General features: G+C 48.9%; 3 protein-coding genes across 5 annotated transcripts; 2 read left to right on the forward strand and 1 right to left on the reverse strand.

The window, feature by feature from the left end:
* Positions 1-2,306, forward strand: LOC105281932 (N-alpha-acetyltransferase 80). 2 transcript variants are annotated; one of them, XM_011343520.3, is made up of 4 exons: positions 1-386; positions 873-992; positions 1,093-1,226; positions 1,306-2,306. In XM_011343520.3, exons 1-4 carry the CDS (start codon positions 262-264, stop codon positions 1,656-1,658), a joined length of 732 nt encoding a protein of 243 aa, XP_011341822.2. In that variant the 5' UTR covers positions 1-261; the 3' UTR covers positions 1,659-2,306. The 2 variants fall into 2 exon arrangements, with proteins under 2 accessions (XP_011341822.2, XP_011341824.2); XM_011343522.2 differs by lacking the exon at positions 1-386 and having other exon boundaries at positions 421-949.
* On the reverse strand, positions 2,087-4,914 carry LOC105281931 (flavin reductase (NADPH)). The gene is made up of 5 exons (XM_011343519.3): positions 4,842-4,914; positions 4,429-4,593; positions 4,214-4,303; positions 2,593-2,724; positions 2,087-2,503 (listed from the first exon to the last, which is right to left on the reverse strand). The coding sequence occupies exons 1-5, from the start codon at positions 4,912-4,914 to the stop codon at positions 2,358-2,360; spliced, it is 606 nt and encodes a 201-aa protein (XP_011341821.1). The 3' UTR covers positions 2,087-2,357.
* A 2,048-nt stretch (positions 4,915-6,962) lies between these two features.
* On the forward strand, positions 6,963-16,888 carry LOC105281933. 2 transcript variants are annotated; one of them, XM_011343524.3, is made up of 8 exons: positions 6,963-7,632; positions 8,481-8,847; positions 8,985-9,458; positions 9,543-9,953; positions 10,259-10,381; positions 10,625-10,861; positions 11,001-11,328; positions 11,433-16,888. In XM_011343524.3, exons 2-8 carry the CDS (start codon positions 8,522-8,524, stop codon positions 12,897-12,899), a joined length of 3,366 nt encoding a protein of 1,121 aa, XP_011341826.1. In that variant the 5' UTR covers positions 6,963-7,632; positions 8,481-8,521; the 3' UTR covers positions 12,900-16,888. The 2 variants fall into 2 exon arrangements, with proteins under 2 accessions (XP_011341826.1, XP_011341825.1); XM_011343523.3 differs by having other exon boundaries at positions 8,985-9,953.
* The last annotated feature ends 1,196 nt before the right edge of the window (positions 16,889-18,084 follow it).

Consider the following 18,084-nt stretch of genomic DNA (forward strand, 5'->3'; position numbering starts at 1 on the left):
CGCTAATGGATCGGTCGTGGACGAACACGGACACCATTTACCATCTCCCAGGCAGCGCGGGCGGAATCTCGTAACTGGGGAACCATCTTGAACGCGGGAACCTGCATTCTTACGGTCTTTATTCCGCCTCGCCGCGCGGATCAAAGAACCGAACGGAATGAATAACACGAAATACACGGATGTACTTCAAGACAGAGAGAGAGACAAAGAGCGTGTGAGAGAGAGAGAGAGGGGGGGGGGGAGAGGCGGTGCGGATGTATTATGCGGCATAAATGCGGTGGGGATGAAATCCGACGGAAATATCGCTTCTGCGGGGGAAAACGACTCCGTCGTCGTCCAGGGCTCCACCGCGAGCTCTCCATCCTCGTCTCGTTGGCGGAGGCGCGGTAAGAACCACCACCCCTGCACCGCCCTTCTTCGATTCGCGATCGCCTGTCGGTTGCGCGGCGATTAATACATACACGTGCATATAATAGCTTTACACGTCGAGCGATCGCGGGCTGCGGCAATCGTGCTCGCGTCCACTCGCGTCGCACGTGCGCTCCGACGTGGAAATACTTTACCCCGATGGAACTCGAGTGCCTCGCGTGTCGCGTTTGAGCGCGGGCGGTCTTCGAGCGTCGGAATAACGGTTACGCACGCGTACGTACGTGCCTTTGGAAGGAAACGAGTGACGTTGCTGACGGTGCAAGACGCGAGTGTCAGAATTTAAATTTTACTCGACGTTAATTTTAATCCTTTTGTCGCGCCCCATTCGCATTGTTGAGAATCTTTGTGCAACGATAAAGAGGCGCGTCTCTTAAAACTCTTTAAGAGCGTCTCTTACGTAAGAACGAAGTACGCCGATGACACTGAACTCTCTCCGGTTGCAGGCGAGACACGATGGAAAGGGACGCCGGGTACAGAGTGGTACCGCTTCACCACCGGCCCGAGTTGATCAGGGATTGTTGTAAGTTACTTAATTCTGAATGGCCTCGAAGCGAGACTGCACGGTGTGTTACGTTCCCCCTTGGTTTGAGAAATACTGAATACTCCAGGAAGGTGGACCGAGTACCGACACGCTCACAGCTCTCGCCTCTTCTTACGTTGCAGGATGAAGTCGCTGAGCGTGTCCTGCGACGACTTTCCCACCTGCCTGGTCTTGATTAACAACGAGAACAAGGTCCTCGGGCACTGCAAGATCTCGCTGGTGGCCAAGTCCAGGATCAGCTGCTTCATCGAGTCCGGTAAGCAGAGGCAGCGTCACGCTGTCTCGTCCCAGCGTCAGCTCGATCGTCGTGTCCTCACGCGTTCCCGATGTTTCAGTCGTGATCGACTACCGGTGCAGGTCGCAGGGGCTGGGCTCCAGGTTGTTGCGCGGCGTGGAGGAGCACGTCGCGAAGAGAGGCCTGAGGAACGTCTACCTGAAGACGGACGGTCAGGAGGTGTTCTACTACAAGAACGGCTACAGGGTGTGCGACCCGTTCAAGGCGTACGGCATCAACATCATAACCGCCAGCCCGCCTCCCGGCAGGGCCAGGTTCAGGGAACGCGACGCGAGTCAGGCTACCGGGCTACCGCCACCGCCACCGCCCCCGCCGATGCCGGCGTTCCAGCTGTCCAGGTTCTTCGACATGCGGATGATGTCGCAGAAGACGCACATGGTGAAGAAACTGTGATAACGCGAGTGCTGCATGAGATCAAGCCAAACGCCGAGGCAATCGGTGCGAAAAATAGAACGAGAAAATTTGGGGAAACGGAGAAATTATTAGAAACAGAGCATAGGACGAGTCTCATGTCGTAGCCGTTTAGGACCTGGGCACTTCGGTTCGGCAAACCAAGCTAGCTCATGCACACAGTCATACCGGATCACCATGGCTGATCGCAGCTGATTCGATCTTCCGCTTCCATCGCGACGAAGATCTACCCGACATGAAACAACGACTACTCCGGAGCCTGGGCTCTCATCATTCGCAAGGTCTAGGGATACTTGGGACTCGCGTCCGCGCCTATCTCTCCTCAGCTTTAATCTAGCTCTTGCAGTCCTAATTTACGCGTAGGTTTAATTAATCGAGAGCTTTTTAGTACAAAGTATCACGTTTCGCGCTTCCATTTATTTATTTATTTATTTATTTCATGCTTCCCCCGTGATCTGTCGTGCTCCAGCGACAGAGAGCAACGCGAGCACGCTCGCTTCTCCCCTTATTGTCTACTATTGTCTAGCTGCAATTCACCCTGCGAGCGAACGCTGCAACGCTCGAACGTAATTGCGTAATTTGTAATAAACGGATGCGATTAATATATTTTTCCATCAGAGAAAAAAAAAACGTGGCACATGCATCTCGTTATTTACGCACTCCCACGTCCTCGCGTCGTCCTCATGAGGTGGTCGCGATGCCGCAGACCTTCCGGTGGTACTCGGGCTGCCTCAGGCACTCGACCAGGAACGCACCCAGGTCGTGCTTGGAGATCGCACGTCCGGGCGACGAATCGAACGTGACCGTGTACCTGGACCTGGGCGTGTCTGCGAAGCACGAAATTTCAGATTGAGATTCCTTCCGGAGGACGAAGAACGATTGCTTTCGCCTCGCGCGCGTGTTGTGAGATACAAACCCGCGATGTGCGGCGGCAATATCGCCACCCACTTTAGGCCGCTCGCCTTGATCATGTCGAACATCCGCTGGTGGTCGGCATTCAGGTCCTTAAATATCGCGGGCACCGCGTCGGGTTTGTAGAACAGGAATGCTGGAAGACGACAGACAATTATAAAATATTTTTACAAAATTGAGAATTTTTATGAAATAAAAGTGAGTGGTCAGAGACACGTCCTCCTCGGAAACGCGATCGATCGCGCTTATCTATTAGGGGTGTAATTTAGTTTTGAGGGTTTTTTCTGCTCAAAAACGCATGTATTTAAATATGATAATGAATGAATACCTTAATCAAAATCTTTTCCTTCGTTTTCTATCACTTTTTCCCATCTTTATGGCAAGAGATGGATTCCACCACGATAAAATGATTCTTCTTTTCAGTTGATCCATTCGTCGACGAATTTTCGCACTTCTTCCAAATTATCAAAGTGTGTATCCTCTAAAGCGTGTTGCATCCACCGGAACAAATAATAATCGCATGGAGCAATGTCCGGAGAATACGCGGGGTGCGGTAAGACTTCCCATTCGAGCTCTAATGGTGTTTGTTTCACTGATAACGCAACGCGAGGTCGAGCGTTGTCACGAAGAAGAATCACTTTCCGTCGTTTACTCGCAATTGGTGCTCGTTTTTCGTCCAATGCTTGCTTCAACTTGTACAATTGGTGTCGATAACGATCAGCCGTGACAGTCTCATGCGGATTTAACAGCTCATAGTACACTATCCCACCAAATACAGAGCATCACTTTTCAACCGTGAATATTGCGTCTCGGAGTGGATGTTGATGGTTCGCCTGGACCCACCCATGATTTCTGCGTTTCGGATTATCAAAATAGATCCACTTTTCATCCCCAGTAACAATCCGAGACAAAAGACTCTTCTTTTTTTGCCTGGCGATCAACGAAATGCAAATGTTCAACCGGTTCGCAATGGCACTTTCCGATAATTGATGTCGAGCCCATTTCCCTTCTTTCTGAATTTTTCCCATTTCATGTAACTGTTGTACGATCAACATTTAATGCTCTGGCAAGTTCTGAAGTGGATTCTGTTGGATTTTCGTGCAATAATGCTTGCAAATCTGTATTTTCAGGCTTTCTTGGTTGTCCTGAGCGTTCTTTGTCCTTCACATCAGTATCAGCACTTTTAAAGCGTCTAAACCAGTATTCACACGTCTTAATTGATGGGGCAGAATCACCATAAGTTTCCACAAGAATTCTATAACCGTCAGCCGCAGTTTTCTTTTGATTAAAAAACAAAAGCAACGCATGTCGAAAATGCTGTTTCGGAAGTTGCATTTTTACGATGATATAAACACGACTGTTATTGCATCTATTGCTATAATGCTACTAAATGTGATGGATAATGTCAAGACTGTAAGAAACAACAGTTATCGGAAAGAGCTATTGGAACAAACTGACACTACAGCCATCTGTTGCAAAACCCTCAAAACTAAATCACACTCCTAATAGTTATTTATCGTGAATACACCGCATGGATGGAGAACTCTGATGCTTATCGACGTTGCGCAAGCCTATGGTTCGACTGCGATTTAATTGAAAATCTTCTCTAGACAATTATACCTTACCGGACAGGCATACGGAGATCAGTTCGACGTTGTGCGCCTTCATGGAGTCTACTATGTTCCGCAGGCCTTGAGACAGCACAGTAGTGGGACCTGGAGCAACAATCGAAACAATCAGAAGACTACAAGTGACTCTTTGGCACTAGGAGACACCGACAACGGTACAAGCATACACATCAGCGTATTAAAAGCAGAAAAGGAACAGGTGTGCTTCATACTCAAGTCGTTCCTGGTGCCAAGCACCACGACGACGGCATCCCTGCCGTCCACCGCTCTGGAAACCTCCTCCGCATTCGTGATGTCACCCACGGTCAGCTCGACCTTGCTCCTGAGATCGTCGGGCACCTTGGCCTCGTCCCTCACGAAGGCCCTCACCTCCAGACCTAATTAATTAACGCACCGATAAATTAGCTGTGTCTGACATGGCAATTTGGGGGATTTAAATCGTCAACACCGCGACACCCGGGCTGCAGTCCAGATAACGTTTCAGAGTCTTCAGAACACTCCATCCTCTCCTTCTTTCAATAAAAAGAAGAAGAGAAAATGTTTTAAATATTAATTTGGAATATTAATTGGACCGCGGCTCCGATCCGGGAGACGGGAAGCTGCTCGACGGTCGCGGGCGAATTACCGGCTTCCACGGCTGACCTGAGGGCGCAGAGACCGGTGTTGCCGGTCGCGCCGAATATCACGACACGCCTCATCCCCGTGGTCGTACTCGTCACCAACTGGCGCGGCTCGCGATTACGTGCACCGCGCGCGGCAAATAATGATGAATCATCCTCGCGGGGAGGTGCGGCGTCGGGGACGTGTCATCGCCGATTGTATCATCGACGCTGATAACGATCGACCGGAGCGTAACGGCCGGCGACGAATTCTCCCTCGTCGCGAGACGAGACGAGACGCGTAACCGCGTGCGACTCGCCCGCCCGCATCTGGCACGCCGAACGCGCGCGCCGTTCGAGCTATTATCGTCCGCAGGTTTATTGCTTTTATTAGAAACGCGAGTCTCGAGATAAGGAAAGGCGGGTTTAATTATCCCATTCGCGATTCCTGCGTCGCAATTTTGTTAATACGCTGTCATAGCAGACAAGCGGACGTTGCATTCACGCGATATATCGCGAGATAATTGAACACGAGTTTATTTAATTACTGCTTCATCATGATTCTGGAATCGAACGGTGTTTCGCGCTGCGAGCATTCAGAATTTCATATTCTCGTCGTTTATCGCATTTCTCGATTTTTTACTTTTCAAATAGATAATCGTGCTATAGAACATTGACATAGGAATATATCGACGGAGCCTTTTACGAGGGGAAGCTGAGATTAGCGGTAAGGGGAGAGCACTGGCACTTCGTGTAACTTCGGCTGTTTGGGTATGTTCGGTTTCGCCAGTGATATATATATATACAGGGTGGCCCATTTTAATTTATACAGTCGATTTTTTAAAAAACTAAAAGAGATACGAAAAAATGTTTCAGACAGACATGTCACGATTTCGAGGGGGACATAAGATGATACCATTGGTTTGACCTTGAATAGTCGTTTGAAGGTCACGCGAAGATCACCTTCAATTTCTTAAATTGAAACCCCAACTTTTTATTGCAGATTCTTATTCTCCATCGAAAAGTAAGTAACTTTTGTCCGAAACATTTTTCCGAAAAATGTCATCTTATATCCTTAAAATGATCTTCAAGATGAGTTTTGAGGACATTTTAAGGACATAAGATGACATTTTTCGGAAAAATGTTTCAGACAAAAGTTACTTACTTTTCGATGGAGAATAAGAATCTGCAATAAAAAGTTGGGGTTTCAATTTAAGAAATTGAAGGTGATCTTCGCGTGACCTTCAAACGACTATTCAAGGTCAAACCAATGGTATCATCTTATGTCCCCCTCGAAATCGTGACATGTCTGTCTGAAACATTTTTTCGTATCTCTTTTAGTTTTTTAAAAAATCGACTGTATAAATTAAAATGGGCCACCCTGTATATATACGATGAGTTATTGTGTTGTGTCGGAATGTAGCAATTGCATTAATGCAAAAAGGAAAAATTGGCAATAACGTATGAAAGAAAATAATGATCCGAAAATTTCTTTTCATCTGTAAGTAAAATACATACAGTTGTAGGTTATACACAATGCCGGTAAAACGTTTCAGATATTGTTATGTGTTTATTATTATTTAAATTTATTATTATTGTGTCAAAAAAGAATTCTGGCTTGATTATACACCTAGACCGAGTAATGGTGGCACCGAAAGACAATCTTATTTAATTATTATATTTGTAACGTAATTTAGATGTAACATTGTCACCTACTGAAGAGGACCACATCCCGTATGGTCGAAACGTCGTTCTAATAAAGAGAATTATAGCCAGTTGTGTCGAATATTAATCGTACTCGTTTACTGAAATTATCTACTGGCGGTGTTAAGAAAGAATTTTGGCTTGTTTATTATTATATTCATATGAACAATTGTTCGATAACAGTTTTTCATTTATAAGTTTTATTAATTCATATATTTAATAATAAATATATATATATATATAGTCAAATCGTATATATTATTATTATTAAATATATGAATTATAATAACAACTATAAATGAAAAACTGTTATCGAACAATTATTCATATGAATATAATAATAAACACATAACAATATCTGAAACGTTTTACCGGCATTGTGTATAACCTACAATTGTATGTATTTTACTTACAGATGAAAAGAAATTTTCGGATCATTTTCTTTCATAAGTTGTTGCCAAGTTTTCCTTTTTGCATTAATGCGATTGCTACATTCTGACACAACACAATAACTCATCGTGCATGTAATTTCAGTGTCACAACTTTACAAAACTTTATCGAGTATCATTCGGGCGATGTCGAGAACAGCCGAACTCGCCCGATTTGCCAGCAGCCTCTCCTTACCGCAAATCTCAGAACCCCCCTTGTCTAAGTTCGTAGCATAGGCTCCGTCCATATATTCCTATGTCAATGCTATAGCTAAAGCGCATCTCGAACGATGGCGACCGGCAACGGTCGAATCGTTTTTCACGCGCCATACTACTTTAAAACGCGACCTGCGAAAACGCCACGCTCGTGGAAGCTCGCCTTGGGAAGAATCCAAATGTCCCAATGAAAAGTTCCTAGGAAGCGCGGCCGCCCATTGGCCCGCGGAAGGCGGGCGCACGAATCACGCGCGCGTCTCGCAGCTCGTCGGTCTACGCGGGACCCGTGCCGGCAGCCCTGGCGGTTGGTGAGCGCGCGTGCGCTCCGGCCGGCCGCCATTTTGTCACGTTTATTTCTAAACGTGTCCCCCACCAGATTGAAAACAACCGAAGGTCGACGCTGCTCTCGGATCGCGACGCAGTGCTCTTGGTTAGGTTGCTGGCTGCGTCGTACGTCCCGACTTGAACAGTAAGTAAAACCCGCGAGCGATCGCCGTGCGGTGCGTCCCGCTGCGCCGCCGTGCCGGCCGCGCGCGACCCGCCGAGCCGCGTTGCGCGTAGCCGCGCGCGGCCGAAGAGAAAGGCCCCCGTCGCGCGAACGCGGCCAATTCCGCTCGCTTTGGCCGCCTTTGTCGTCGGTTGCCACCGCCGCTCGTCGCGCCACTCAGCCCGCCCGTTCATCCGGCGTTGCGACGCCACCGTGCGTGCGTTCCGTCGTCCCCGTCGACGCCACGCCGACGTATCGTCGGGACAGTGTGCCCCTCGCGCTATAACCTCCAACGTTATAACCTATATAATTATAACCTCAGACTCGGGACGTCAACACCGCGGAGGCCCCCCCGATACGGAGCTGCGGGGCGAACGCGTCACTCCGCCCGACGCGATCATCGTTTGTCGCATGATCACCGGAAGGAGAGGCGGGAGGGAGGGGGGAGGATCTCTCCGCCGATATTCGCCATGCGTTGCGAGCGAGTCGCGGTCGCTCGTCGAGTCGTGCTCGTCAGCCGATGCGTGATAATCGACGGAGGCTCGCGTGGCGCGTAACCTCTTCTGGGTCGGAGCGTGCTTCGCGTGATGTAAGTCTAGTCCGAGTTGGAGCACGTCCGTTCCGCGACTGGCGTATACCTCGTCGCTTGGCCGGCGATCCGGATATCGCGGCGACGATTCCGTCGTGTAAGGCGGTTCTCCGCGGCGAGAGGCACGCGAACAAGTGCGTCCTCGTAGAGAGAGAGCAAGGTCGCGTGAGGGTTTTGCGAGTTCGCGTTCGCGGCACTCGACTCGGGCGAGCTAGACGGTAATCTCGATCGCGACTCGCAGTGATTTCAGTGATCAAGTAGCTTGGACGAAACGACACCGAGATGGACGTCGCCGGAGATCTAAACCTGCAGTGGGTGGGAGACGTGGAGCTCCACGAGGAGGTGATATGCAGCCTGGGTGCGCAACTGGTGGCTTCGGAGGAGGAGGTCATAGGTGCCTGCGAGGAGGTGGCGGTGGAGGAGACGGTCGAGTCCGTTGCCGACGTGGTGGTGCCCACCACCGAGTCCGAGATACTGATGGTGCCTCAGACCAATGACATGGAGTCGATTTATATCGTGCCGCAGGATCAGGGGCACGACTACCTGAACATACAGGTGACGGAGGAGGTGATAGCTGACAACTGGGACAGGCCTGTCCCTGATGACGGGTACGTTTGATGGGAAACATGACTAGCGTGTGTCTGCTTGATCGTTATGGTCGAGAGTTGGTGAACCTGTGCTGGTTTAGAACAGGAGAAATTAAATGATTGATCATACGGAGGATTATTTTCTTTTCGTTGTGCAGGGTTGAGATTCCGGAGGCAAAGATGACAAACGACAATCTGTTGGAGTACGACGACATGGAGATACCGTTGCCGATCGACCAGGATTCCTATACCAACAGCCGACCGTACCCCTGCGACTTTTGCAGCCGGAGGTTCCGCAAGAAGGCGAACCTGATGAATCACATGCTGACGCACCAGACGGACCGGCCGCACGGCTGCAATCTGTGCGGAGCGCGCTACGTGCGCAAGTGCGACTTGAACAACCATCTGAAGATCCACGCGTACGCGCCGTCGTCGCGGGACGGCCTGGACGACGACCTGAACGACGAGGACTCGCTGGTGGCCGAGGAGGAGGAGACGACCGCCGGCAGCGCCAAGGGCAGGCGCAAGAAGGTGCAGTCGAGCGCGCCGCGCAAGCGGAAAACGACCAACACGGTGGCCAACCTACCGAAGCGCAACCCCGCCGAGGGCAGCCTCAAGATGGAGATGGGCAAGTATGTATCTAGGTCGTCCACGCGGACAATCGCGGGTGACGATGTCGGGGCTGGTTTGACTGACTCAATCGTGCAATTTTGTAGCGGCAATTACGCGTTCAGCTCGAGGTGGCAGATGGAGGAGATGTCATCTGTCACCGGTGAGCAGCAGCCGCCGCAGTGGCCGGTTACCGATCCAACAAAACCCTACGTCTGCCAGTACTGCGGCGTGGGTTTTGCTAGGGAGAAAGCGCTGGCGTCACACTCCCGTATCCACGGCGGTGACAGCCCGTTTGAGTGCATGTCGTGCAACGAGATGTTCTGGGACGTTAACAGTATGCGGGAACATATGCGTGTGAAACACGGCGGCGCCGTACCACAGCAGGCGGGATCCGACACGGAGGAGTACGACAATGACGCCACTTACACGGGCGATAGCGAGAAGTTCGGCGAATATTACTGTAGCACTTGCGCGCTGCCGTTCCACCGGCTGGATCTGCTTAAACGCCATCAAAAGTAAGATCGGAGTGTCTTGATCTTGTAAACGCGAATGTTCTAGTCGGAAGCTAAGAGAGAACGATCTTGAAGGACGATTGTTGGATCATTTAAATAGTTGGAAAGGTTACTTTTATTTGTAAAGTTACATTTTCTCATAACTCTGGGTGGTAACTTAAATGGTTGGAAAGATTCAGATAAAATGGAGCTTTTATTTGTAAGGTTACGTCTTCTCGCGACTTTGAGCGAACTGCGAAATATTCTTATACATAGATATATATATCGATATAAGAAATTCATATTATAAAATTTCGTATCGTGAATAGAACTCACATGAAGCAAGAGGAATCCGTGGAGGGTTCCAGCCAGCATCACGTGTGTAACGTCTGCGGGGAGTGGTTCGAGGAGGCATTAGCGCTACTCGCACACGCGGAATTTCACGCTTCAAGGTATTATAGCACCTGAGAGATCGCATTACGCGGCGAGTCCTGCGTCGATCGATGGTAGGGCACGACGGAATAATTTTATTATCAGTTGTATCCTGCTAATAAAATCCATTCGTCGATATCCCGAGTACGTCGATGACGGAAGGACGCTGCGGTGGCGATCGCGCGACACCGTCCTAATCTCCTTCGGGACGCGCGCGCGTTCATGGCGCGTGATTACTCACCTGTCGATTTACTTGAAACAAGATCCCCTAGTCGTCGCTGCCTGCTGTGCGGGGCGAGGTGCCGCGACGAGGCGGAAGTCGCCGAGCACGTGCGGCAGAATCACGCGGAGGACGCGCCGCCGAACACGTGCACCCTGTGCGGCAAGACGTGCAAGGACAAGCGCAGCTTGCTGAAACACTCGTGGGTGCACAACGTCGACAAGACCTTCGGCTGTACGAAGTGCGGGAAACGCTTCCACAGTAAAGCCCGATTGCGAAGGTAAACGGGGGAGGATGTCTCGTTGTCCGCATACCCGCGCCTAATGCTTAATCGATTGCTCGTGCCTCGCGATCATGACTCAGCAAGATCCCTCTCGCCGTAGTAATTTATATCTGCACAAACCGCCTTTCTGTTGCAGACACATGGTGTCGCATCGCAACAAGATGGTCGCCTGCGACGAGTGCGGCGAGGAGTTCCCCGACGGACGAGCCCTCGTGAGCCATCGGCACTCGCACAACAAGGAGCAGGGCAGCCGCACGTTCCCCTGTCGGGAGTGCGGCAAGACCTTCGGCAGTCGCAGCTCCCAGCAGATCCACATACGCATCCATACGGGCGAGAGGCCGTACGGTTGTCGATTCTGCTGGAAGGCATTCGCCGATGGCGGCACCCTGAGAAAGCACGAGCGGATTCACACCGGCGAGAAGCCCTACGGCTGCATGATCTGCCCCCGCGCCTTCAATCAGAGAGTAAGTCCCGCAAGTTGCAAACATTTTTCCATTTTTAAATAAATTTTTCCATTTTGAGAGGAAAAAAAAAGAAAAAGACCTTACACGTTGATGATGATTCGCAGGTGGTTCTCCGGGAGCACGTGCGCTCCCATCACTCTGGCCCGGACCCGAAATGCGTGGGCAGCGCGACGCCGTATCTGTGCAAGGTGTGCGGCGAGTCGTTCGGCACGCCAGAAGAGATCGTGGCGCACATAGTGCAGCACTGCGACGACAATACCGCGCTGAGGCGCCAGCCGCAGGCCGGACCGCGCAAGTACAAGAGGAAACACAAGCTGAAGCCTAACGAGACGAACACGGTGGTGCGCAGGAATGAATTCTCGTACGACATGCTGGAGGGCGGCGCTGGCGGTAGCGCCGGCGCCGGCGGCGTCGCAGGCGCGGCCGGTGGTGTCGGCGGCGCCGGCGGTTCCGACTCGGAGGACAACACCAAGCGGAAACTCGGCAGGAAGAACAAGCAGCATCGGTCGAACGTTGAGGAGGGCTACCAGAACGTGCTGAAGAGCTTCGAGAGCTCGCTGCAGAACATAAACTCCGTGATCGTGAGCAACTCGAAGCTGAACACCAAGTCGAAGCTGTCGAAGAAGAAACTGCGCAAGGAGGAGAAGAAGCAGGAGGCGCAGGCGTCGAACCAGTCGGGGCGGCCGAAGATGATTCACACGCAGAAGACGCGGGTACCGGTGGAAGTGGGTAGCGACGGCGCGAAGAAGGGCCAGAAGACGAAGACGATGGTGACGCGTACGCCGAAGGTGATGCCGAACGAGCACAAGTCCGGCGTCTTCCCGGGCGGCGAGCGGAATCGGCCGCGCACGAAGAACGTCAGCTACCACATCGACTCGGGCAAGTTGCAATTCACACCGGCAACGTTTACGATGAAGACGGAGAGGGAGGATGCTGTTGCGACTGCGAAGCAACAGCAGCCGGTGAACATCAAGATCGAGCCAGGCACGCAGAAGGCCGCCGGCGACAGCCACAGGAACAACAACGGGAACATTCTGGCGCTCGGTAAGACGCAAGAACTGCCGAGCAAGAAGAAGCCGGCCGCTGTCAGGAGGACCAAGAGGCAGAAGCAGTTGGCGATAAAGAAAGAAGCTGGTTTGAACGCCGAGTCGATCGCAGGGAAGCAGCAGGCACAGCAGCAGCATCAGCATCAAGTGCAGACGAGAAGCAGCAGTAATAACGCGGAGATCAGCAGCGACCCGGTGCGACTGATGGAGCACGCGATGGACGGCAGCAACCTGGAGGTCGCGTTCGAGGCGAGCGTCGTGACCGCGCGGGAGGAGGACGAGGAGGAGAGCATTCTGCCGCACGCGATCGACGAGATCAGCAATGGCGACAACTCGGTGAAGCTCAGTGTGAAGGTGGAGCCGGCACCGCAGACGCGGATGCTCGCCGTGCACAGTGTCATTACACCAGTGGACGATGTCCCGGAGACGATAATCCCGGACGCGGTCGAGTACACGTGCGAGATGTGTGCTGCGGTGTTCTCCAGTCGCGCCGAGCTTCTCATTCACGTCCCGATACACATTTGATTCGACGGCTTGCCCGAGCCGGAAGGCGGCGCGGAAGTTTGTTCTACTTCTTTAAGTATACTTGTCTGATCCAACCCGCATATCCCCCCCTTCCGTCACGCGACTCGACGAGGCTCATCGCGAGACACGAGGCGATCCGCTTGGACTTCGACTTAGGGTAGCCTGCCGCCTACCTCCCCTTCGTTCTTTGCCCGGCGACACGAGATCCTTCATGTCTGCTCCTCGCCGTTTACCCGCATCTTCTCGCTTTTTTTATGTTCGGGGATTCATCCTTCTTTCAGTTCGGTTACCGCTCTTCGTTCGAGCCTTTTCGTTGCGTCGCGCGCGCGACCGGTGATTCAAAGTCGCCGACTCGTTTTTGTTCCCTCTTGTTTTATTTTTAATGATACGCATGGTTAAACGGTCGAGCCAAAAAAAAACGAAACAGATCAATTAAACACGGGGCGAACACGTGGCTACAGGTGGTACCATGACGTGCCATATCTCCCTTGAACGAAATCGTTCACCCTCGGTACGCGATCGGAGGATCGACGTGCGACGACGCAGCTCCAAGTTCGACCGTCATTGTTTTACTCGATGCGGCCCTGTTTATCTTCGGAATTTCTACATCGAGTCGAGAGTTTGTGATACCGACACCCCGGCACGACAGCTTTGCGATTTTGTACTTTGGGGACCGCTACGGAGAAGAGCGAGGGATGCATGGGCCGCGAACAGTACAATTTCCAATTTGTACGTGCAATACAATATCGAGATGAGACGGGACAAGGAGGATCCTCTATATTTTAATAGCTATTGTGACAACTTAGTTTCTACGTAGATCCAATCCGATTCGTAATCGCTTTCACCGCGGCGAATCCGTTCGCTGAATTGACTCGAGAACAGAAACTGGAGAGGGCAGGGAGAGTAAAGTGTTGAATTGCCGTCACGCGAGCCACCTTTTATCCTCAGCGTTCATCAGTTTTGCGATTTCAACCTGGGGTCATCTGTCTGAAAACGTTCGCTCGTTGTAATTATAAGCTCGTTACCCTCTTAATTCAATATTTGTTCAATTCTCTCGAAGAAGAGAAGCAAGAATAGGTCGAGGAAGAAAGACGCTTCGACTTTACGACTCGTTGGGGAATGCTCGTTCGAATTGCGAATGGGACAGGAGAAATTATCACGGGATTCAGATAATGAATCGAATGAGCGAATCGATCCTCCGCAAGGATCATCGAGGACGCGTAACGTTTCTTGTAGAGTCGCGTCCGGAAATAGCAGCACTGCACATAGAATTATGTGAATATCACACTTTTTACTTGTGTCTGCATGCAGTCTTAGAATACGATTATCTTTCCGTCGTGGGGTGGCCGGTCGCGCGATCGTTCCCTTGGAATTGGCTCTCCAAGAACGAGAATGTCCCAACACTGATGGAACGTCGTCACGCGTACCGTTTTATGGGCGGAGGGAAAGACAGCATCGTCTCGAGAACTCTATCATTCGAAGCACTCTTAAAAAAAAAAACTTCAAATGAAATGAAAAAACGGACTTTCGTTGGATCTGACGCCACGCTGATTTTACAAAATTAACTATTTCGTATTCTTGTACATATTCTCTAGTTATGTTCTTAATTATATTAATTCTTTTGATATTATAGAAAAGGAGCTATATATATATATATATATACACACATATATATGTGTGTGTGTGTGTGTGTATATATATATACACGGTTACGTAATTACATGTATACTTATACAGAAATATATCACGCATTATAAATAAATATACATACATATTCAAAATTGTATGATAATGCCGCGCAGAGAGTGGCTGTTATTCTCGAAATATAATAAATGATTATAAGTTTGTTATTCTATTATATTGTGTGTGTGTGTGTGTGGCTACGAGTTCATAGGAGTTCCACCTCGTACGGTTACTTTCTTTCTTTTTTTCACTGCGGTGACGAGTAGAGTTCTTGCGTTCTTACAAGGGTAGAAAGCAGGTATAATATCGGCTATTTATTATTATGATTTTATGTTTCGTTTTTAATTTTTCGATTTTACATTTTCTCCTCGCGCGCGCGCACACACGCTACTACTCGTTACTCAGAGCCGGAGTAGTCTCCACGTGCACTACTCAAATTGTTTTTTGCAAGCTCATAAATTTATCTTCCAAGTTCGAGTGAAAAGCATCGAGTCATTCAGGAGGTCGGATTCAACACTTTATGCACTACTCTTGCCATTTCTCGAGCGTTTTCAAGCCACTCGATCGATCGATTCACTGTCTCGGGGGGCGATATTGTTATCGATGTGCCGCTTTTATTGAATGTGTACCACGTACCGCATCGCGATCATGATAATTATGTGCTGACACACACAGTTGGTTTCGTATTACGGATAACTTTAGCGTTGTGGGGAGACGGAAAGAGAGAATGCACATTGCGTGATTAATCTGAAACCTGCGATTTCAGAGAAAGAAGAAACGGAAGAGAGAGAGAGAGTATCCTCGGCTCGACGCGAATCAATTTGTACTCTAAGCGAACGTTTGTAATTGTACTTTCGCGATGTTGATTAAGGCAATCAATCAAAAGAAAGAGAGAGAGAATGAGGAAAGAAGGAAACAGGAAGCAAGACGAGAAAAGAAAAAAGACTAGCGCGTGCCCTATTTTTGTAGTCAAAAACGTATTTTGAATACGACGAAAATTCCCGTGCCGCTTTCTCGGTGCGCGTGTCTCACGGGTAAGAGAGTTCGTGTAAAAAAACGAAGAAATTCTATCATTTAATACTCTGTGATGGTAGACGGGATCGTGGCGTGCGGTGTCTGACTTCGTTTCTGTCTCTTCTGACGGAGAGAAAGAGAGTGGGAATGGTTGTAAGAACGCGATGAATACTCGATGGGCGACTGCGATTGCGAGTTGCGGGAGTGAGTCTTTGAGAGAGAGAGGTGGGATGAGAGAGATTGCATCGATGAGAGCTTGTATAGTAAAGAGAGGTGCGCTTTAGAAGCGAGAGCGAAAGAGAGAGAGAGATAGATGACCAATGTAAAATAAAGCAGAAGTAAAGAGAGAAGAGAGAGAAAGTGCAGGAATATATATGTAAATACCAAAATCGTACATATATTTGCACACATACACACACACACACACACACACGCATACACACATATACGTATACGGGAGACTGCAAGAGCCCGCGAGCAACTCGTGGCCCTTCCTCGGGAGGGAACCCTCCCTATCGCGCGCGATTAACATTCCTGCGTTACATCGAAATCCTCCCGTCTCTTCCAAAAAGAAGAAGAAGAAGAAGAAAAAGAGGAGAGTAAAGAACGAATTCATCTGCGCCAATCCTCATGAGTGCACGTCACGACTAAGGTATCGCGGAGCAAGAAGCAGGGGAGCCTCGAGAGTGAAATCCTCGAGGAATAGAGGGAGAAAGGGCCGAAAGCGTAAGAGTAGAATAAAACATGTACACACCTCCGTACACACACAGGCGCATACACATTTTTCAAATACGAGGGGTTGACTCGTACATAATGTAAGTAATTGTACGACTTCTTTATAATCGTAAGGCAGAAAATCGTAGAGAAAGATTAGCTGTTTAGAGAATAATAGAGTGTCGCATGATGAACATTTCACACGGTTTAATCAAGAGAGAGAAAGAAAGAAAGAAAGAGGATTTGTATGCGAGGATGAGAGAGAGAGAGAGAGGGAGAAACTGTACGAGAGTTATATAAATGTATCACTTGAAAATTGTAAACTAAGCTTCGAGACATGTATAGATTTGTAAGCGCACTTTCAAGGAGGAGTAGCGTCCTTTCTTCAGCGAGAGGCCTGGGAGAGACCGCGGACCTCCCTCGCAGAAACGAAGGAGAGAGGAAGGTAGAGAGTAGACAGGAGGGAACACATGTGTACATAATTATATTATCTTGGACATGGTATAGCGGTTTATTGTTAATGGTAGTTGTACCTTTCTTTCCCATTGAATAAAACATCGATAGATATATATATTATACATATATGTTACGTATATTACACATACATACAACTCGCACAAGCGTTCCTATGCATCGCACCTCGTCGCAGAATTATTCCATATTGCCTATTGGAATTCTGCAGGATTCTATTGGGTTGGCCAAAAAGTAATTGCGTTTTTTTTTATATAAATAAAAGGCGAATTTTTCATGGGAAACAAAAACTTTATTAAACAATATATTGTCCATTTTGTTTGATTATCTTTTGCCATTTTTCAGGCAACTTCATGATTCCGCGCTCAAAAAAGTTCTTATCTTTTTCAGCAAAAAGCAATTCCAACAACGATTTCATATCCTCATCAGCAGTAAAGGTTTTACCATTCAAGGCGTTTTGCAAAGAACGAAACGAATGGTAATCTGATGGTGCCAGGTCTGGCGAATATGGTGGATGTGGTAACACGTCCCCTCCAAGCTGCAACAATTTTTCACGAGTGACCAAACTTGTACGTGGTCTAGCGTTATCATGGTGAAACGCAACACCTTTGCGATTCACCAATTCTCGACGTTTCTGTTTGATGGCATCGTTTAATTTATCCAGTTGACGACAGTATACGTCTGAATTAATGGTTTGATTCCTTGCAAGCAGCTCAAAATACACAATACCTTTAAAGTCCCACCAGACTGACAGCATAATCTTTCTTTGGTGAATATCTGCTTTTCAAGTGCTTTCAGCAGGTTCATCACGCTTGCTCCACCATCTTTTTCGTTTGACGTTGTTGTAGACGATCGATTTTTCGTCGCCTGTTATCATGCGTTTCAAAAATGGATCACTTTCCTCACGTTTCAAAAGAGAATCGCAGATGTCAGTACGCTTAGTGAGATGAATTTCTTTGAGCTCATGTACCGAAATATCGAGCTTACTAATGTATCCAAGTCGTTTGAAATGGTTTTCAACACTCGATTTCGATATGTTAAGATTCTCGGCAATCTCTCGTGTCGTTAAACGCCGATTCGAATCGATCAGTGCCTTTATTTTGTCATCATCAATTTCGATTGGCCTTCCTGAGCGTGGTGCATCTTTCACATTAAAATCTGCAGATCGAAATTTAGTAAACGAATTTTGACACTGCCGCAGTTTTAAAGTATCTTCGCCATATACATCGCATAACTTTTTATGAGCTTGCACAGCGTTTTTCCCTTTTCGGAAGTAATAAAAGAAAATATGACGAAAATGTTC

Source organism: Ooceraea biroi, chromosome 12 (genome assembly GCF_003672135.1).
Source record: "Ooceraea biroi isolate clonal line C1 chromosome 12, Obir_v5.4, whole genome shotgun sequence".
Classification (NCBI taxonomy): Eukaryota; Metazoa; Arthropoda; class Insecta; order Hymenoptera; family Formicidae; genus Ooceraea; species Ooceraea biroi.